Source organism: Camelus ferus, chromosome 5 (genome assembly GCF_009834535.1).
Source record: "Camelus ferus isolate YT-003-E chromosome 5, BCGSAC_Cfer_1.0, whole genome shotgun sequence".
Lineage (NCBI taxonomy): Eukaryota > Metazoa > Chordata > Mammalia > Artiodactyla > Camelidae > Camelus > Camelus ferus.
The window spans coordinates 88,984,031-89,006,212 of record NC_045700.1 but is presented as its reverse complement, the minus strand read 5'-3'; the positions used below and the strand labels follow the sequence as shown (position 1 = coordinate 89,006,212).

Below are 22,182 nucleotides of genomic sequence, written 5' to 3'. Positions count from 1 at the left end.
TTTGGGGCTGGGGTCTGTGCGGTTTGTCCCGGCTCACACTACACTCGGTGCCTGTGTCATGGATGCTAAGAGGTGCTTTTAATTTGCATTTCTCTGATAATTTGTGATATCGTGCAGTTTTTCATGTGCCTATTGGCCATTCGTATGTCTTCACTGGAGAATTGCTTGTTTAGGTCTGTGCATTTTTGGATTGGGTTGTTTGTTTTTTCCTTAAGTTGTATGAGCTCTCATTGTAGTTTTGATTTGCATTTCTCTAATTGTTAGTGATATTCAGCATTTTTTCATGTGCCAATTGGCCATTTGACATTTTTCTTGATTACAGAAGTCATCCCGGTATTTGTAATTTCCTTGAACATTCCAGCTCGTGTTTCTGCTGAAGGCTTTTTCTTTGCGGGACGGGCTGAGCTACTTTCTCTTCATGTATCAGCTGATGATAATGTTTTGCTCACTGTTCACATATCTTAAAATAATTTGGCACAATTCTATATTAATCCTTTCAACAGAGCTATGATTTTGTGAGTGGGAAGTATCGCATTGTAACGTAATCTTGAAACATGCAAATCAGAACTTGGAGCCCCAGAGGCAAAGACCTGCCACAATAGAATCAAAGTGGATCTTACTTTGTGAAAGCACACCTGGGCTGATATTAGCCTTGTAGTTGTTTTTGGTCTTGTAACCTTTTAAAATAGCCTCTGCACGGAGTGCCCGGTGCTGAAGTTGAAGAGGCGCATTGGAAGAGGGCCCAGGGAAGCTGTGAAAAGAAACTGGCGCTGGCGCCGGGGGAGCAGGGCTTCTGCTGGTGTTTCCTTCCTCAATGTAATTTTTCTTCAAGGCTTTTTTCATAAATATATGTTGGTAATTAAGATCCAAGTTCAAAGGGAGGCTTCCTTGGGAGGAGGAAGCCTGAGCTTGCGGTCTCCGTTACTTAATTGGTGAAAACATGGCAGTTCTGTGAACTCCCAAGTCCAGCTTGGGGCTACATCAGACGGCCTGCTCCTGAGTCCCGGGAGGTTCAAGCCCTCGTCTTCACATCCTGGCTCCACCCTTTGGTGGCCAGCTGCTCGGGTTTTGTGTGTGTTGAGCCTGAAGTCCCGGCCTCCTTACAGCTCTGCTCTTGGTCACTTTCCAGGTGTAAATATAGAGCCTCCAAAGCTTATTTTTAGTTTTATGATGTATTTAGAAGTTACCTTCAGTGTTCTTATTCTCTAAGTCTTCAAAGAGGACATTTCAAACTGTAAAAGACTATCAGAGGGAAAGCAGCTTAGGATCATTTGTATTAGATTAATAAACACTGTTTTCTCATTTCTGAAAGCTGCTTTCCCGTAGCTTTGTCTCGTTGCTATGTGCTTTCCTTGGAGCCCACATGGTTTAGGTATAGAGGTCCCTAAATTCCGTGTGTATTAGTACTCCCCAAGAGCATGGGACAGGGCCCAGGTACCCAGGTGGCTCTGCTGCAAGTGGATCAGGCGGTCCAGACACTGAGAAACTCACTGGAATCAGCCCTGGGGCAGAAGCCTGGACACCTGGCCGTGAGGCTTTAGGTTCTTTACGTCAGTGACTTAATTGCTTTGGAATTTATTTTCTTAATCTGTGAAGTGGGTTGAATTAGATTATTTCACTGATACCATTTTGTAGATAATCTCTGATAATTTATTCCAAAGACGTGATTGAATGATTTAGTAGTGAAAGGTTACAATTCTTATTAGTGCTTTTGTTTTATTTTGGACTCTTGGCCACAGGTTTAGCAGGTCCAGGTAAATAAATAAGTCCTGCATTTGATCAATGCATTTAAATAATTAGAAAATATCTCTGCATGTTTTGATTGAAATTAAATTCATACTACATGAAGAGACACATTTTAAAGCTTCTCTTTCTGCCCTTCCGAGACTCATGCAGTGTGTGTATCACAGTGTGCAGACTGAAAAAGAGAGCTGAACGCTCAGGAATTGTTTTCCATGTTGATATCCAATTGTCCTGCCCCGTTTGTTGAAAAGAGTGTTCTTTGCGCATTAAATTACCTTGATGCCTTTGCCAAAGATCGGTTGACTGTTTATGTCTATTTCTGGACTCTGTTCGCTTGATCTGTTTGTCTGTCTTTAGGCCAACACTACACTGCCTTGCTTGCTGTAGGTAATCTGTACTGTAGTGTGGTTTTGAGATCAGTTAGTGTAAATCCTCTAACTTCATTTTTTTTCAAAATCAATTGGTTCTTTTCATCTCTTATATATTTTCATATCAATTTTAGAATCAGTTGTTTTCCAATAGCTGTAGAAATCCTGCTAGGTTTGTAATGAGGACTTATTAGAATCTATAGATCAATTGAAAAGAATTAAAATATAAACCACTGCAGTTTTTTCCCCCATCATGTTAGCTTTTGGTTTTAAGGGATTGCTCATAATTTAAGGAAGAGAAACTCTGATTAGCAAATGTGTACTTTGAATAGAAAATAGATAGTGAGTTCAAATTTTTGTTAAGAGGCTTCATGTGGCTTCTATCCCAATTATTAACGTGGTGATAAGGATGTTAAGTAATTTTCTTAAAGCAACTAAGTATAATTTTTGACAGAAACTAAATGAAGTAATATGTACAAATTAAAAATCATGATATTTTCATGCTAACCAAAAGGCCAAATGCCTCCACATCCACTTAAAATAATTATTAGGATGGTGTTTAAATGTGCTTTTTCCTCTTAAAAGCAGTAGTAAATATTAACAACTGACTCTCCAGGAAAAAAAAAAGCCCTCATTTGTAGCATTTGCCAATTTCTGCAGTATAAATATTTCTCCTAGAGCTGATTTCAAGGTACCAAGGTGATGTCTCTCAACACAGAGATACATGCTAGCATACCATGGTGTAGAATTTCCACCCTACAGACCCAGTAGATGTAACCTCAAGAACATAGATGATAATAAAGTATAGGAAAATAATTAGGAAGAGATGGGATTTGAATATTTATTGCCTTTGCTTTTAATATATTTAATTGTAAGTCTGTTTAATTTATCTGTTTTATTACTGTTTAAAAAATTTATTTATTTATTTTCTTAAGCTTCTTTTGGGGGTGGGGAGGTAATTAGGTTTATTATTTATTTAGTTATTTTAATGGAGGTACTGGGGATTGAACCCAGGACCTTGTGCATGCTATGTGTGCACTGTACCACTGAGCTATACCCTCCTCCCCCAAGTCTGTTTAATTTAATCTTTAGTAATGGCTGTATTTAACAACTGGCTCACAAAGTTTCTGAAAATTTCACAATCAGCAAGTTGATATAAGCCACTGTAGGCCAAGACTAAATAGTTACGCATTTTTCACATCAAACTGAACTAATGGTTAATGAGTTGTCAAATAAAACAAAATAAAAGGAGGCTTGTTACATTTTGTAACTTTAAATCCTTGATTCAACAATTCTAAACTGATGGAGTTGAGTAGTCATTATCATTTTATAAATGAAGTTGTTGGTGCAACCACGTGTGTGTGTGTGTGTGTGTGTGTGAGCGTGTTTTGAGGGGTAGCAGTGGGTCAGGGAAGGTCAGTTGGAAGTTTTGCTTAATTAGGATGGGATGGGTGGGGTAACAAATTGACCCAAACAGGTAATGGCTCCTCACGGGAGCTTCTTTCTCACTCATACAGTAATGACAGTCCTGGCCAGTTCCAGGTGACGGTTGATTCTCCTCCACTGAGTCATTCAGGGACCAGGTTAAAGACAGCTCTGCAGCTTTATCCAAGGTCACACAGAGATTTCATTCTGGTCATCGGAAGGAGACTGAGCCTGGAGGAGCAGTAGGTGGGGGTGGTTTGTATGGCCAGGCCTGGGAGCTGTTCCAGCTCCTTGCTCCTTGCAGCCATTGGCTGCACCATTGTCACGTGACAACACTCAGCTGCAAGGGAGGCTGGGAAGTGTAGTCCAGTGGCATACTGCAGAGAGGAGCAAAGCAGATTTGTAGAAACAGTTAGTAGTTCCTGTCACTTCATTGCTTCATACATTTTTTTAGCTGTCCTGATGCAGCATGATTTGGGGAGTGTTGGCCTAGGGGCCAGGAGACTTGAATTTAAACAAGTTTTATCAGTAACTGTGGTTGAGCAAGCCCAGTACTCTCTCTGAGCCTCAGTTTCCTTCTCTGTAAAAATCAGGACTTGAACTAGGTCCTTCCTAGTCCTGGGACTCTGCTGATGCACCCCATCTTTCCTACTCAGTGTTCCTGATGTTTTCTTTCCTGATCTCTTGGGAGTGGCTTTTATTCATCCGTTGGTCCTGATGCGAACTCCTTTCTGCCAGTGGAAACTGGTCTTCCCTATGACTTGGTAGCTCGGTCCACTTGCCTGGTTGGGGCCAGGGCTGCGGAGCCCAGGGTGCTCTGACTCAGAGGTTCTGAGGGACGGAGCACAGCTGTCCTGTCTTTGGGGGGACAACCGTGCCTGGTGCAGGTCAGAGGCTTTCAGGTAGCCGTTCTTAGTTTGGAAAATGTTCAACATGCAGGTGCAAACATTTTCTCCAGCAAGCAGCAGCTTGGAGGAATTACTGTGTGCCATGGAGGAATGCAGCGTCTGCAGTCAGACTGCCTGGGTTCAAATCCCTGCTCTGCCTTTCTGAGTTGTGTAACCAAATTACTTAACCGTTCTGCACCTCAGTGTCCTCCTTGGTAAATGTTGTTTAAAATAAAATAACAAGATAAGATAAATATGTAATTAAAATATTTTTATATAAAATAAATTTCAGAGTGCTTTTTGTGGGTTGTCAGTTAACATGTGTAAAGGGCAGAGGATAGTGCCTATTGTGTGGTAAATGTTATAGAAAGTATTGTTTTTGGTGGTGGTATTATTATGTTTTATTATTTTATTTTATTTTTTATTGAAGGATAGTCAGTTTACAATGCTGTGTTAATTTCTGGTGTACAGCATAGTGATTCAGTTATACATATATATACTCCTTTTCATATTCTTTTTCATTATAGGCTTTTACAAGATATTAAATATAGTTCCCTGTACTATACATTGGGACCTTGTTGTTTATCTATTTTATATACAGTAGTTAGTATCTGCAAATCCCAAATTCCCAATGCATCCCTCCACCTCCCTTTCCCACTGGTAACCAGAAGTTTGTTTTCTATGTCTTTGAGTCTGTTTCTGTTTTGTAAGTAAGTTCATTTGTCTCATTTTTTTTTTAATTCCACATATAAGTGATATCATATAGTATTTGTCTTTCTCTGTCTGACTTACTTCACTTACTGTGATAATCTCTAGGTCCATCCATGTTGCTGAAAATGGCATTATTTCATTCTTTTTTATGGCTGAGTAATATTCCATTGTGTGTGTGTGTGTGTGTGTGTGTGTGTGTGTGTGTGTGTGTGTACATACACACCACATCCTCTTTATCCAGTCATCCATCAGTGGACATTTAGGTTGCTTCCATGTCTTGGCTATTGTAAATAGTGCTGCTATGAGCATTGGGGTGCACGTATCTTTTTGAATTAGAGTTCCCTCTGGATATATGCCCAGGAGTGGGATTGCAGGATCATATGGTAATTCTGTTTTCAGTTTTTTAAGGAATCTCCATACTGTTTTTCATAATGGCTGCACCAAACTACATTCTGGTGGTGTTATTATTAATATAATTATTATTGCACAGAGTATTTGAGGAAATGGTGCTCTTATGGGCATTGTGAACAGGAAATAAAAAGGGTCAAGACCTGGTTATTTTCATTTTTATTTTATTTTACTTTATTTATTTTTTAATTGAAGTACAGTCAGTTACAATGTGTCAATTTTTGGTGTACAGCACAATGTCCCAGTCATGCATACATATACATATATTCATTTTCATATTCTTTTTCATTAAAGTTTATTACAAGATATTGGACATAGTTCCCTGTGTTATACAGAAGAAACTTTAAAAAAATCTATTTTTATATAACTTTATTAGCCACTATATATACATATATATATATGAAACATTTGTTAGCTTCTAACCCCCAAATTTATCCCTCCCCATGCCCTTTCCCCAGTAACCATAAGATTGTTTACTATGTCTGCGAGTCTGTTTCTGTTTTGTAGATGAGTTCATCTTTTTTTATTTTTTTTTTTAGATTCCACATATGAGTGATATCATATGGTATTTTTCTTTCTCTTTCTGGCTTACTTCACTTAGAACGATGATCTCTAGGTCCATCCAAGACCTGGTTATTTTTAAAACTGGCAGTTGTTTCACTAGGTTGTGCAGTGCAGCTGTTCACCAAAAACACAAAGCTGTCCCAGTTACACAGTGGGCAGTCTTCCCTTTCTCTTCCTTACCACCTTTACCGTCTTCCTCGCTCCCTCCTTCAGTCCATTTTCCACTACGAGAAGTAAAGACGATAGGACTTAGGATGGTACTAAAGTGCCAAACTGAGTGCTGCAGACATTTAAATCAGATCAGCATCTTTCAGCATGTCTACCGCTCTTCCTCATTCTGTGCTCTTGGCAGACATTGCTAATCAATGTGGGAGCTTTTTCCTGCTGACCGTCAGTGCCTCCAGAGGAAGAGGTTACAGTCAAAACACTTAATGTCTGGTATTGTTTGACCAATCCGAGCCAGCCTTAGTCAGAGGACTGGAGGTCTCCTGTTGCACCAGGCGTTGACCCCTTAGTTGCTAGGTTAATCGAGGGATCAAGGGGTTTGCAGGGAACAAAGTAGGGCATCCAAAGCAGTGGGGGCTGGGGAGAGGGGAAGCCGTGGGGGTGCTCAGGGCAGCGTGGAAGAACAGAATATTTCACTATGTTAATCATTGGTATAGTTGTCCTTGTACAGAATACTAACCTTCCCAGAGTCATTTTCAACACCTCCACTGCCATGGGCCACATTGGAGCTTGACACTCAACTGACAATCAAGCATTATACGATGTGGTTCAATGAAGAGGGTCACTGCTGTTCTCAAAAGTTATGGAGAAGACCGTGAAGAAGATGGGTTTGGGCTGGGTCCTGATGGGTTTCCACTGGCAGGAGGGAGAAGGACATTTCAGGTGAGGGAAGAGGATGAACAGATGGGCCAGTGTGGCCTGATGAGGGAGGCAGGCCCCTTCTCCCAGCCTCCTGGAGGATGCTGTGCCAGGTCGCCATGGTGACGACAGACTCCTTTGGGCCGGCAGCCTTGTGAAGCCACCAGAGCAGAAAAGATGGGCAATTCCCCAGTTCCCATTTCTGTCCAGACTGTGAAATGGCAGTAAGTGCCAATGTATTTTCTTCCAGAAAAAGTGATTTCCCTTTGAGTCTTACATCACAAATTCCAAAGAGAAAATAATTCACCAAAAACAAATGTAAATATATCATTGTAAATTTTACTGTTTTTCTATTTTTTCTCTTTGGGTAGATGTTTCTAGTATTCACAGGTAAAATCATAGTACTTTCCAAATTAGCCTCAATACAACTTAACTACTTGAGAAAAGTAATTTCTCCAAGTTTATTTGGTAAGAAATACTGCAGAAGTGTAGTGAGAGTAGAATGAAGTTTATACTGGGAATGAAAACTTGAGTGCTGTGCTTGGTTCTGCCTCCTTCTAATGTATAACTTGGGAGATTTCACCGTCTGCCAATTGATTTCCTCCTTACAAAGTCAGTTAGCATCATCATTTCAGAGGAAGTTTGGCCAAAGAAAGAAAGAAATAACAATAATTCATAACTCAAACAAAGCAATTATACTGTTTTGCTTATTCTCTTTGTATTTCTTCAAAAATTTTAAACAAAGGTTTTTTTTTTTTTTTTAGTTTTTACTGATTTTTTATTTTATTTTGGGGGAGGTCATTAGGTCTATTTATTTATTATTAGTTTTTAAAATGGAGGTACTGGGGATTGAACCCAGGACCTCATGCATGCTAAGTATGTGCTTTAACACTTGGGCTATACCCTCCCCACTAAACAAAGTTGTAATCATAGTCCACATTTAATTTTATATCCTGTCTTCTTATTTAACCTACCGTTGCGTACATTTTTCCTAGGCTGTAGATTTGTGGCATTGTCTCCTGGTTGAGGGCAAAGTCACAGTGTGCTGAGTGTTGGAGTTTACAGTTTACTCCTTAAACTCAGAGTCTTCATAGAATTTTCACTTGGATAGATATTCTGGTGTCTTGTGTTTTTTCTGGCAGTTGCTAATGCCCTTGGCTTCAAGCCCTCTTTGCTTTCAGGCTCTCTGCTTGGTGCATGAATGAGATACTGTCCTTGGCGTCCTTCGACCTGAATTAAGTTCCCCATTTGAGTAGGAGTCCAGGGGGAGGACTAGCCTTGCCCAGAGAGGGCGCTGTGTTCATGGATGGAGCACACCTCCCTTGGACGTGGGTTCTTTGACCCAGCGAGGCCAGAAACTAGGGTGGCTTGGGCACTGCTGTTTGCTCTGCCCTGCCTCTGGGGGTATAGCCATTGGATGGGGGGCTCCCAGACAGGCATGCTTCCCCAGGCTTGGAAGCTATTTCTGCACCAGCTGCACAACTTTAGACTTCACGTGTGTCTTCCTTTCACTTTTAATATTTGGGGTTTATTTTTAATGTCCTAAAATTTAAAACCAGTCTTTTTATTATTTCAGGTTCATTTTAGTTTTTCTAAAGAAGTTTTATTCTTTTGTATGGTCCCTAAAAAGCCTTTTATTCTTGCATTTTGAAAGTGGGACAATATCATAACAAGAAGTTTAGCAAAAAAGAAAAATACCCATAACCTAAACACAACTTGTAATTTTTGTTTATTCCCTGTTAACATTCAACATACTTAACAAAGCCATAAACAAGGTATGTGAGTAATTTTATATTCTGCTTCTTCACTTAACTTGCCATTGTTCATAGTTTTCCATGTTGTTTCAGAGAGTTTATGACTTTTAATGGGTGCAATATTTTTTGTGGTGATTGTGCCGTAATTGGCCTAACCATTTTCCTTAAATGTCACACATTGTTTTCTCCAATTTTGCTATTAAAACATTTTTTAGATGCATAACATTGAACTTATAGCTTTTCTCATATTGGGGGGAGGGTATAGCTCGGTGGTAGAGCTCATGCTTAGCATGCATGAGGTCCAGGGTTCAATCCCCAGCACTTCCATTAAAAAAAAAAAAAAAAAACTAATAATGAACTTTTCTCATATTAAGTTAAAGCTATTTTATGCCAGTTGGTTACTTACTGCCTAATAGCTTTCCCCCCAAAAGTTTACTCACTGATAATGGTGTAGACAATGTTGAGAACAGCCATTTCATTGAACACTTACTGACATTTGATAAAATAATAATAATAATAAATTTATTTACTTTTGTTAATTAAGTAGAGAAAGATAATATCTTGTTTTAATTTGGATTTTTAATTACTGGTGGGCTTGAATTTTCTCCCATAATTATTAATTTCTTAGAGCTTTTATTTTGTGAATTATCTTTTTAGATCCTTTGAATATTTGGGACTAATGTTTTTCTTACTGTTATTTAAAAAATTATTTAAATGAAATTATTTTTTAAAAATTATTTACTTTTGTTGGGGGGGTGGAATTAGGTCTATTTACTTATTTACAGAGGAGGTGCTGGGGATTGAACCCAGGAACTGGTTCATGCTAAGCATGTGCTCTACTACTTGACCTATACCTCCCCCCTTCTTATTGTTTTAGATAAGAAAAATGTTAGCACTTTGCTGCAAATATTGGTTTGTTTTTATTTAGTATCCTTTCTGGACTGATATGTCTGTTTCAATGATCTGGACTTCCTGCATTAATATCACAATTTAAATGATTCTGCTTTATAATTCTTTCAAAACTTTCCTCATATTTTTGCCCTCTCCACTTTTTATATGAAAATTATGATTGTTCAGTGTGTTGTCCCTGCCCCACTTCCCCAAAAATCCTGCTTGAGTTTTGATTGTACATGAGTGAAATCTGCATATAAATTTTGGAAGACCAGACATCAATTAGTCCTTTATGAGGGAGACAAGTCTTACTTAGTACGTATTTGTGGAACCGAGGTCTTCAGATGCTTTGCTCATTCAATCTTGATTCCAGATTTGCTTTGTGAGCTGCTAGATGTTTAGCATGCAAGCACTGTATTATAGTTAGTGTTTATTTAGCTTTAGAATGCATGTGTCAGAATCTCCTACTCAGTGTTTTGTAAAATGTTGCTAGAAAACATGAGTAACTTTGAATTTGCACAGCCGGCTGTAGAAGCACTCTGTCCAGAACCCCTTGGAGGCTGGAATACTTTCTTTAATATTACATTGATATTGAAGTGATACAGTGTTTGACTTTTCATCCTTTTCAGAATCACTATCTTGTGTTCAATAACACTGCCTTTGGTGCTAATATTTTAATCAAAGAGATATACTCAATCATAGCTACATATTTTTGACAGAATAATTTACATTAGCTCAAAATGTTCAACAGTGGTTATTTTAGTAGGGCTGGGGAAATACTGGCAGAAATACTGTATTGATTGATATAGAATCAATAACAACAATAAGAAAAATAAGCCTAGCTGACATTGGATGTCTTACAGTTGCCAGTTTTTTTTTTCTTAGCTAATTTAATTCTTAAAATATCCCTATGAGGTAGATACTGTTATTATTCCCATTTTTGCAGAGGAGAGGACTGAGACACTGAGAGATTAAGCAACTCACTTCTGTTTTTCTCCTTTGCCCTTTCACGAAGATGTGGAAATGACAGTGCTGGTAAGTAGCTGTGTGAGAAGCATTTTTGATGCCACCGGATTTAAGAACTGGAAGCAATGTCTTCACATCATTTAGTTGCGGTCTGCTCTTGTCGCCATTCAGGTTAGTTCTGAAAACTGTAGTGTTCAATATGCAGAAATACACAAAGTAAGAATTCCCCCATTTTCTTTTCTTCTTATCTATTTTACTCACCAAGAAAGTTCCACTAGCAGTTTGAAATGTCTTCTCCTGGACCATCTTTTTCTGTATTTTAATAGCATTTCTAAATTTCAGAGCGAGGTATGGGGCACACGCTGGAGTAGAAGGCAGCGCTTATGACTCGAGGGAAGTGTTCCTGAAGGTGCCATGGTGGCTTCTGCCCCAGGGAAGCCCTAGGGGGTCAAGGAGATGGTTGGGATGCTTCTGTGGCCACCTGTCTGGGGGTAAGCCCTGGTCATAAATTAGCTGGTCTTTTCCAGGCAAGCCAACAAATTTAAATAAATTTTCCCTGCAGGTATGAAAAGAAGGTGCTATCAATAGAAAGTACTTGTCCACTGACATATTAGCTTGTCATCTGTGTGCCACAAGGAAATGAGATTGTTCTCAACATCTGGTTAGAGGACTTTACTTTCTGTGAGTCTGTAAGACTTCTAATGTTCCCTGGTATAGTTGGTGTTGACTGAATGAATAGATTCTGTTGAAGTTCAGTGTGCTTGAAGTTTGGGTGACAAGTGGTCACCTAGTAAAATGGAAGATGAACAAACTGTGCCTAAATAAACACTGGAGAATGATTAGGGACACTAGATTGTGCCCACAAATGCGATTGCTGAAAAAGCACAGATTCTGTGCTCTCTGAACTTGAGACATATTTTCTAGAGCTCTCATAACCTTATAATGTCACCTTTGATACTTTTTGGTCACTCTTTCTACAAATGCCCAAGTCCATCCAGAAGCAACAACCATCTACTTGCTTTAAAGATGGACGTTTCAGAGATCAGGGCACCCACAGGCATAGAGAGCCATTCAAAGGCCATCTCGCTGCATTTCTGGGTGCTGTCTCAGAGTCCAACTTCGCAATGTTCAGACGTGAACTTCTTTTTCTCAGCTTTGCTGTGATCCAGGGAAAATGAATCAACACGGTGTCATTCCACAGACATTTTGCTTTGTCTGCCATTTTCCAGGTCTTCTTATTGAGGAAGATTTCAGCTTGGGAGGCTAAGAGGCCCACGGCTCTGTCTCTCTGATGCACTAGACCCCATGTATTGCTTGAGGGTCCTTTAGGGGCTGACTTATTCTCACCTCTGCCCTGGAGTTGCTGACTTGACCTCAGTGCGGGCGACAACTCACAAAGCTCTCCCTGACATTTCCATCCAGTGAGGACTCAGTATGGCGACTCAGGTGCTGTTGAGTCGCCTTAGTAAGTCCACCGTAGTAAAGCATAAAGAGACTTTATAAGGCTAATAATAATGTATAAACAGTCTTGTACTTTAAATGAACTAAAGCATAATTATCTATAGCACATCTGAGGCGTTATCTACAAAGCCCTCCTTACTAGACTATGGGACAGCTGTGAGCTTTAGTTAGGATCATAACCGAACCCTGACGATCACATATTGTTCATTTAATTATTGCACCAACTCTATGAGCGAAGTTCTATTATTATCACATGCATTTTACAGCTTAGAAAATGGAGGCACTGGCCCAGCTGGTGATTGGCAAAGTTAGGACAGAGATCTAGAGAGTTTGGATTCAGCGTCCAGTCACCCAACCACCATCCAGAACCGTGCACAACAAATTTTCCATTTCTTTTTCTTCCTTCCCTTCCTGGGAGCAAAAAAGAGTAGCGGGGAGGAGGAGGAAGGGGAAAGAGCAGGGTGAGCGGTTGCTGGTATTTTTTAAAGATCCTTTAAGATGATGTGAAAATAGGTTGCAGAAAGCATGCAAAATGGGACCTGGGAGAGTCGGTGATCAGACCCTGAGGCAGGAGGAACAGCTCATCCAAGGGCAGTGTGTTTTTTATGTCCTGGGTTCTAACTCCTACCTACTCCAGCTGTAGAGGCCAAGATTAAGAGCTTTCCACCAGCATCTGGGTGCTGCCTTGGCGAGTTGTCACAGTCAGAGCTGCTTGGGTAGGTGCTGTGGGTCCTCTCTGTGGAGCTGACATGTTCAGAACTATTTAGGATCTAGGATTATGCTGAATCACAGTGCGGAGTTCCTGGGGCTCCTGCCACCCTGTCTCTCTAAATCAGAACGCCTCTGGTTTTGTTTTCTGTTTCATATTTTTGGGTTCCGAATAAGATATCATTTGGGCAAAAGATCCAGCAGTTCAAAATCTGTCGAAAATTGCTTCTCTGTGAGACTTAACTTGTTCCTATGATGCTGTCAGTGTTTTGGGTATCTATTTCTGTGTAGTAAATTTCTCCCAAATTTATTTGCTTAAAACTGCTATTTTATTTTGATCTGGATTTTGTGAGTTGGGAATTTGGGAAGGGCTCTGCTGAGGAATTTGTCGCTGATCCTTGAGGTGTCACCCTGGATCTGGTGCCTGGTGCTGAGGACCCACTCCTAAGCCTGGTGCCTTGGTGCTCTAGCTTCTTTCTCTTTCCCCCTCAGTCTCCAGCCTTAAGGTTTCATGTTTCACAGCATCTCCACGGGGTGTTGGCTTCTCATAGTATGGTGGTTTCCGAGAGGCAGGAAGCAGTAGCTACCTGGCCAGGTAAAAGCCTTCCCAGAACTGGTGTGATATTACTTCCATTTTGCTCTATTGGTCAAAGCAGCCATGAGCTTGCCCACATTCAAGAATGTAGGGAAAAGACTCCATCTCCTGGTGAAAAAGAGGAGAGGTCACATTGCAGAAGAGGATGCTGGATGGGAACCATTGTCGCGCCATCTTGGAAAATGCAGTCTGTTGTGTCTCACCAGCACCATGGTGCAGCTTCAGCGTCTAGCTCCTCCCCGAAGCCGGTGTTACTCCCTGCCACCTGCTTCTCTCCATTTCCCCTGGTCCTTCTCTCATTTCCTTTTCTGGAAGACTCCCCCTCCTTCCCTCGTCAGCCTGCCCGTCGCTTGCTGCTCGCGTTAGCACAGTAGTGGCTTCCGGAGTGGCCCTCCTTCTCTTCTCCTTTTCACTTTCTGTCTTTCCTCTGTTTACAGCTTGTTCGCCCATGTCTTAACTTCCCAGTAAATAAGCACCATTTATAAAGCAATACCTATTCTTCCACAGGGCATTCTAATCAGTCATGGTTTTATTCGTGCAATCTCTGTGTCTGTACTTCCTTCCATGCTGTTGTTCATTATTAATAGGTAGTAAGTACCTGTTTATTTGCTTTAAATATTTAAGAACTGTTTTCCTCTGAAAATAAGTAGGTTGTAACAGAAGGCTAGAAGTTTGGCTACCAAATGGTCAGGCTTTTCTTAACATTAAGAGAAGGCTTCATTAACCAAAACCTGTTACCTCTAAAGTTGTGAAATAAATGGTCCCCACGTTGAGGCGATCTGCTGTGAGATCTTCACCTCTGTCTGTATTTCCATAAGCACTCGCTAGGCACTTGTGCGGATGAGGATGGGAAGGGTAGAGGTATTCATGTGGGCACATCACCAGTTCCCTGTCTGAGTTTGTGACCAGGCATTGTTTCTGGAGGCTCATTTGAGGGGGAACTGAAGTCCAAGTTGAGATACCTGAAAGGTTTACTGCAAGACATTGTGGTAAACTCACTGGGATGGTGTGCTTAGTGAAAAGGAAAAATGCATTGCTCGCTCTGGGATTTGGGGTGAGTTACTTAAACCCTCCTGACCTGTTTTTTAACCTGATTGATAACGGGATCATTTCAGTAATGTCTGCAGTTCCCATCAGTTCTAAATCCTCTCATATTTTTATTTTTTATTCATTTAAAAATTAAAAATTTTTTTCTCATATTTTTAGGAGGTAACTTCGGTAGGCTTTCTCTTATTCTGCAGGGGACATTTCCACATGATCCCTTCTTTATTAATGTGGAGGAAATGTATGTACTATACTCAAAGACATTTTCAATGCTAGAATTCCTCAGTATTTACTTGGAGTGAAAAGATAGCTTGGAGCAAGCCCAGACTTTATGATGAATCAATTAAAATGTCTCATAACAACAAGTGGCTTTTTGTTGAATGTATGGAGTTATTGATTTGCTTTCGTACATGGAAAGCTGGTGTTATTTCCCAAACAGGCCAAGTGGGGGAAAGGAAAATGCTGTCTCTATTACGGGTTCAGTACGATCCTTCCCCACCATTAGGCTTTTACAATAAAAGTGACATTGATTCTCTGTAATTGCCTGATCCCAGTAACTGCTTTTGGTAATGGGTTTGAATTTTTTAAAAGGTCTAAAGAAAAGGCCTTAAATAATGGCTGTACAAGCAAATAGGAGAAACTATTAAAATTGGGCTTTGTCTAGCTCGCCTGTCCAGATAATTTAAAAAACCAGTCTATGCATATTTTGCTTAGCTCGCAAAAGATACATTAGCTTCTGATCAATTTTATGGAGTTGAATGTAATGGTTTGAATAGCTGATGTGTTTCTCTGTCGCTCAGTAGTTCCCTTTCAGCCCTCGGACTAAACAGAAACTTCTGGGCCCACCGTTGTCATCAAAGTTCCTTAGTGGACGGCTCTTCCAGCCTCCCCATCCAGCAACGTTTCACCTCTCTCGTTCCAGTCTCACCCCGCTGGAGTTCTTCTGCTGGTCTTCAGTGCTACTTTGTGCATTCCTGCTTGCAAACCTTACTTAACTTGTTTTACACACTGGGGACAGTGTTTCTGGCATATCCCATAAGCTCTCCTCTTGATTCAAACTCAGATTCATTTCTTCAATAATTTGTGTTTCTTACCAACAATGTACTTGACCGACAATCTGGAAGCTTTTTGAGGAGAGGCTCCATGTTGGTTCTAGAGTTTAAATCCTACTACGAAGAAAGTAGACTTTCCCTCTGGCTCTTGGACCCTTCCTCCTCCTCCATCGCCTTTGTCTTCCAGCCTTTGACCATGACCGTGGTCTTCGTATTCCATTCTGGCTCTGACAGTTCTGTTTTATCTGAGCTGTGGAGGAGGCTGGTGGGAAAGGTGAGACGTCAGTGAGGGTGGAGGAAGGTGGTGGTGAGAGAAGAAACGGGATTTAATGAGAAAGTGTGGGATTAGATGGAGGAAGGAGAGACCCGTGCGGGGAATACGCACTGATCCCAGCCTGAGTTCATTTATTCATCTTGTCTTGTCTCGCTGCTGCCACTCCCTCCCAGCCCTCGCTGACTTTCCATGGAAGTAAAATAAAAGAAGAGAGAAGCAAGTTTTCCTGAATTCGCTTTATGTGCTTTTCTTTGGTTTGGTTACAATTTCTATTTAGCCTTGGGCTCAGGGGTCTATTTTAAAGAAATAACCTCATCCTAGAAAATTCTCATAAAGTCTTGTTTATCCTCAATATAATAAAATGAAATAATAGTGGATTTCTTACCCTCAAGTAGAAAGACTTTGGGAAATTTGCTTACATATAGGAAACCGACTAAAAAAGAGGTAATAGAAATTGGAGTCCCCGAGTACGTTGAGCTAACCTCAGCAGGATTAAAATTAAGGGGCATGATTTGAAATGATAATTTTGCACAGCCTCCAGAAATGTACACAAATACAGAAGTGTGATGTAATTCAACTCTGGCTCTGTCAAGACCGCCTAGGAGTGAGGGGTAAATGTCACAGCCTGAAAAATGCAGAGAGAAAAAAATGATTCTGGTTTATTTTAGTGCTGGTGGAAACTGCTGATCACATGCAGCAAACATACCTGATCTTGTTGAAATCAGGACACGCTGCTATATTTAAGACAGGGGTTATTTTATACTCTGTTAATTTGCTAGGGGTATGGGAAGGTTTTATATTTTTGGTTATGGAGAAAAATTTGGAAGTCTCTTAACGCCATTACTTAACTTAAAATAAAAAGTTTATTATATTGTTCCAGATACTCTTGTCTTTTTGTTTTTTTAGTGCAAAGAGAAAAAATTGGAAGATGTTGTTGAAGAGAGAAATGACTTTTGGATTCCTGTAATATTTTTCTAGGGTAGGACGTCCCAGACAAGAAATTCTCTTGTTGCAGACTTTTTTCTTTTTCATCAATGAAAGATCAGAGCTGCCACCATAGGGAACTTTAAGGTCTCATGGTTTAGTCTGTTTTTCTGCTTTTTTTCTCTTCCTTAACTTCACTTCTAACGTATGCTTGTGTTTTCCTTTTTGTTATATTTTTACCTTCATTCTTTGCTGCTTCATTTTTCTGACTCATCCCTTTAGCAGGTGCTCAGGAAGACCGACTCGGAGAGGTCCAGCCTCCTGCAACAAACTCTTTCAGTCCCTCTAGAGACTTTTGAAACCCTGTCTGAAGAATGTTTGCAAAGCAGCTGGGATGGCTGGGAAGTTGGAGTTTAAAGACCTTTAAATTCCATTCTAACCTGGAAGCTCTGTGATTCTGTGGAGCCCTGTCTTAGCTGTTAGTTATTCATGTGAAATCTGATTGCCCAGATTAGTGGATGTAACACCCAATGCTGGACAATATTGAACATTGAGGATTTTCCTTCTAGCACTGGAACATCTGATTCCTAGAGATGAGCCTGGGCACAGGGTGAGGAGCAGGGGTGAGAAGGAAGCCCCCGGCTTTCCTGTCTTCCCTTCGGCCCGTCGAGGTCCATTTTCAAGGCTCTGTCTTATCTCCATTGGCAGTGATGAGACTGAAGGGGGAGAAAACAATCTTTTTGACAGTAAATTAAACACAAATTCTATCTTCAAAAGAGAAACTGGAACAAGGCTAGAAAAGGTGAAGGTATATTCACGGCGAATCCTGCCAACAGTGCAGTATCCAGGTAAACAGGATGGTCTTAAAAGCTAAGAACTAAGGGGCCCAGAACCGCATCTCTGGGACAGCGGGAGCTCCGGTGCTGGCATGGGGCGGGGGAGGGGACGGTGGGGACTTGTTAAAGTGCACCACGCTTAGAGGTACTGACTTAGTCGGCTGAAGTGGGATTCAGGAACCTGCATTTTACATACACACTCCAGCTGAGTTTGTTTCAGGTGACCTTCCATACTAGGCTTTGACAAACCCTGAGTTACGACGTGTCTCTAGGTCAGCATTCTTGTCCGTGGGTGTAATCACTTGGGGTGCTCTAAAAATTCTGGGTCTGGCCCCACCCCAGAGATTCTGGTGTGATGGGCCCAGGGTGGGGCCTGTGTCTGCTCCGGGGTGGGGGGATCTGATGTCCCAGGAGGCTGAGAAGCATTGCTCATTGGAGTGGAACTATAGACAAATGGACGCCAATATGGTGAACTTGGACTCTGTTACAGTGATCCAAAGACAGATGGAGTTGAAGTTTATATTTGTATAGTTTATGAGAAAATGGAGTGCTAAAATTCATAGCATTTCCAGTGTTGCAAGGGGATTATACAGGCCACTTACAAAAATAAATTCAAGCATTCTCGAGAGACCTTAGCATTTACATGCAATGCACGTAAATACAACTGGTTCTAGCCGTGTGCTTATTCCGGGGCTTTTTAATTTATTGAAGAATGTCAGGATTTCTGTGTGCTCTCACATTTGCTATTTATTTATGTGATTGTTATATAATCGAAAATTAAGAAAACTGTATTTCTCAAGCACTCCGAAATCAGTACTGTCCCCGCTATTTAGAAGAGTTTATGGCTGGTCCTTTATGACAGGGTTTCCACGTTGTGAGGCTGTGTGGTGCTGCTGGGAAGGATCTGAATCTGGATTTGTTGCTGTTAAACTACCAGGGAGAGAACCTTGGCTCTTTTTATTAAATAATTTTTTCTTAATTAATTTTAAATGTGAAATATTTACAAATCTCAAAAGACTGAGTGACCACTATGACACATACCTCTGCAGCCCCAACTTTTATGTTTTTCCCCAATTATTTTTTATTATCGATAGAAGCAACTGAATCATCAGATACTAGTAATATTAAAGCTATTAGCTGTATACTAGTTCCACTTGGTCTCTGTTTCTTAAGTGGACACGAAATTGCAAGTGTGCGTTTAAGAATAGAGTTTACAGCCACCCCCCAGTGAAGACAAGCCCGCAGCCCGGCCTCTGCAGCCGCTCGCTCGCAATGGTGCACCCTGAGGGGACTCGGAATAAGAAAGAACAGGTTACTGGCTCTAAATAGCTAGGTGCATGTCAAAGGAATGAATTCAATGAGCCCAAATATTTGCTTCCTCCCATACATAGAAAAGCACTAAATCCTTTAACTTGAGATGCCTGGTTTTCTTTAGCTAACAAGTAATCTTTTATTGTTCCAACTACCTGGTCTTGTTGTAAAGCTCCCATGCATCCTAGCTCCTCCCCTGCCTCTTCGGAGCAGTCCCTCAGAGCCATCTGAGAGGCTGTCATCCCAGCTGGAGTCCTCCCGCCAAATAAAACATAAGTCTCAAAAAAAAAAGAAAGAATAGGGTTTACAAACCCCCCAAAAGAATAAGGTTTACAAACCCCTCTGGGCTCTGTGGAGTTTTCGCACTACTGCATGAGTGACCTTGCTTTATGCTGAGACTGGGCTGGTGAGATTAAGTGGGTGGACAGCAGGGTTTGGCTTGATCTCTCTGGATAATAAAACATTGCGGTAATTGAAATGCACTTAGGATAGTATTGTTTTCCCACAATTCAGGTTAAGCTATTCGCAGAAAATAGGGAGATGAATTTCCATAGGGTGAGTGTACCAGCACTCAAGGCAGATGGAGAGCGGATTTGGGAGGGTTGCATTGCTGGGCTGGTGTGTGTGTGCCCATGTGTGTGCACGTGTGTGTGTCAGATTTCATGCTGGTTTCCTACGGGCCTGCCTTGTCCTGGCGTCACCTTTCCTTTTCATGCCTCTGCCACCCACCTGCGTTGTCAGGGTTTCTCCTTCCATTTGTGGGACCAAGGGTGGGTGTTATGAAGGCTCTGGTTCACTCAAAGGGGCTTGACTTCATGGGGCCAGTAAGATGGGGACCGTGTACAGCCTTCGTCATTTAAAAAAAAGTTTGTGTGTGTGTGTGTGTGTGTGTGTAATTAGGTTTCTTTATTTATTACTTTATTTTAATCGAGGTACTGGGGATTGAACCCAGGACTTCGTGCATGCTAAGGATGCACTCTACCACTGAGCTATGCCCTCCCCAACTTGGGCATTTCTGTTGGATGGATCAGCTGGCTGCTGCCCATGGGATGTCCTCGGCTTGGAGGGGTGTGAACTTTGCTAAGGCCTCGCTCCCTGTAATGGGGCTGGGGGTCCCCAGGTCCTGGCTCCACCTCTGACACTGGTGACCCTCTGTCCTCACTCAGGTGGAAGCAGCTCTGCACGCGTCCCCCTGTCCTGGCCCACGGAGTCTCTCCCTAATCTGTAGGAGAGAGTGATGGAGACCTGTCCAGCGTTTTCTGCCTTCTTCCTTACTGTGGCTTTTGAAACTCGCATGCCACGACTCTGCGCCTCCTCTTTCTGGCTGCAGTAGTGGCCCTCCTCTCACGGTTGGTGGCTCAGGCCTGGGCTGGGGGCAGAGACCCTGGAATACAAGGAGGTTTGGGGGTGGAGAACCCATTGGTTAATACTTGAACATTATTCCTCCAGCAGAGTCAGACTTGGAGAGGCCCCTTTCTGTGGGTGAGAGAGGAGGCCGACCAGGATGTGTGGGGAAGCACCTTGCAGGATGGCTGGCGCTCCGGCAAGTTGCAGGGAGGGAGGATGGAGATTCGCCCACAAGGAGTGCTGGTTCTTAACCACTGATGGGCCATGGAGCTTGTCAGGTGAAAAACAAACCTGAGCTTAGGTCAGGAGGGACTTTACTGGAAAGGGCTATCGCACCAGGGAAGGGGAGCTATTGCCTTAAGAGGAGGGGCCTACTGCAGTAGGAAGAATGCGGCAACTGTAAGCTCTGCCAACAGTCACAGGGCAGGCGGAAAGGAATGTTATTGGGAGGAGTACATGGGCTAGAAAGACTGTGTGTGTTGTGGGGGGTTTAGGATCTGACAGTTGAGCAGTTTTTTTTTTTTTTTTGGCTGTGTTAATTTGCTGGGGCTGCTGTAACGAGGTGCCATAAATTGGATGCTTTAAAACAGGAGAAATTTATTCTCTCACAATTCAGGAGGCTGGAAGTGCGAAATCAAGGCACTGGCAGTGTTAGTGCCTCCCAGAGGCTCTGAGAGAGACTCTGTTCCCTGCCTCTCGCCTAGCTTTCGGGGATGGTCGGCCATCCTGGGCAAGTTCCTTGGCTGGTAGCTGCATCTCTCTAGTCTCTGCCTCTGTCTTCACGTGGTGTTCTGTGTGTCTGTGTATCTCCTCTTCCTGTAAGTTTGCTGGCCATGTTGGATCAGGGCCCACACTAATTAGCGTGACCTCATTTTATCTAATTACATCCACAAAGACCCTATTTCCAAATAAGATCACATGTTGAGGCCCTAGGGATTTGGACTTCAACAGATAGGAGAACATAGTTCAGCCTATAACCTTGTAGTCAGGGGCCCTGGCAGAGGTTGTTCTGTGTTCTGATACTGGCTCAGGCTGAGGATGGGTCAAAGCTCAAAGGTCTGCAGGAGAGAAAGCCTGACTAGAGTTTGGTCAAGTCAAATTAGCCACCTTTGTCCAGATGGTCAGTGGGAACAACTCAGCTCATCATTTATGAGATAAAGAGTGGGAATTTGGAGGATCTGTGTCTGGCCTCATCATTGGCGAGTGTTAGATTTAAGTCCTGTTTGGAAGGTGGTTCTTTGCAGCAAGTGGTTTCCTGAAACGACTCCACCAAAGGTTGGAGTTTCTCACCCATCGCTGTTTTCCAGGATCATAGGGCTCAGGTAAAAAAAATTTGTCAAGCTCTTTGAAAATCTGATGAGAATAATGAGTGCTTTTTCTGGAAAAAATGCTCATATGTAGAGATATATGTGTATTTGCATACAGTTTTGGTGGAGTCTTTGACCCTTTGGAAGCCTTCTAAGCTCTAGAGGTCCACGGATTCCAGGTTAAGAAAAATGTAAAGAAAGGCAAGGAGAAAGGGGGAGTCCAGGGTGTCCAGGTGGCAGCAGGCCTGCTAGAGGGTGTGGTTCGTGTAGGGAGGACTGTTGCAGGCGTGGCTGCAGAGGTGGCGTTGGGGTTAGAATCTCCAGGGCCTCACGTGGGGGTTTCATTTGGTTGACAACGAGAAGCCCGTGGAAGTTTCTGAGCAGAAATTTTTAAGGCTGTACTTTGGGAAGATGTTATTTTGGCAGTGGTATACTGAAATGGGGAAAAGATGGACTGTGAGGAGATACATTAGAAAGTTATTGGAATAAATTCTCATGCCACATGCATTCATATAACTATTTATCATTTTTGTTTTAATATCTGTCATACTAAGACACTTGGTAAAATCACTTAGTCTTGTGGTCCTTAAGGAGTTTGCTTATGATCAGAAACTACGGAAACTCATAGAACCTTCTTGTGTTAGTCTGCGAGGGCTGCCATGACAAAGTACCCCAGCCCGGATAGTGTACATATCAGACATTTGTTTCCTCCAGTTCTGGAGGCTGGAAGTCCAAGAGAAAG

The 22,182-nt window shown here is 41.8% G+C and overlaps 1 protein-coding gene across 3 annotated transcripts in view; it reads left to right on the top strand.

The window, feature by feature from the left end:
• DNER (delta/notch like EGF repeat containing) overlaps positions 1-22,182 on the top strand; it is a 264,234-nt gene that overhangs the window by 61,034 nt on the left and 181,018 nt on the right. The window contains exon 1 of one of the 3 annotated variants that reach the window (XM_032480419.1): positions 10,624-10,650. The exons of the other annotated variants lie outside the window; for them this stretch is intronic. Within the exon in view, the coding sequence (XP_032336310.1) occupies positions 10,639-10,650 (12 nt within the window). The 5' untranslated portion in view covers positions 10,624-10,638. Of the gene's footprint in view, positions 1-10,623; positions 10,651-22,182 lie in introns of those variants that run through there. 3 annotated transcript variants of the gene reach the window in all.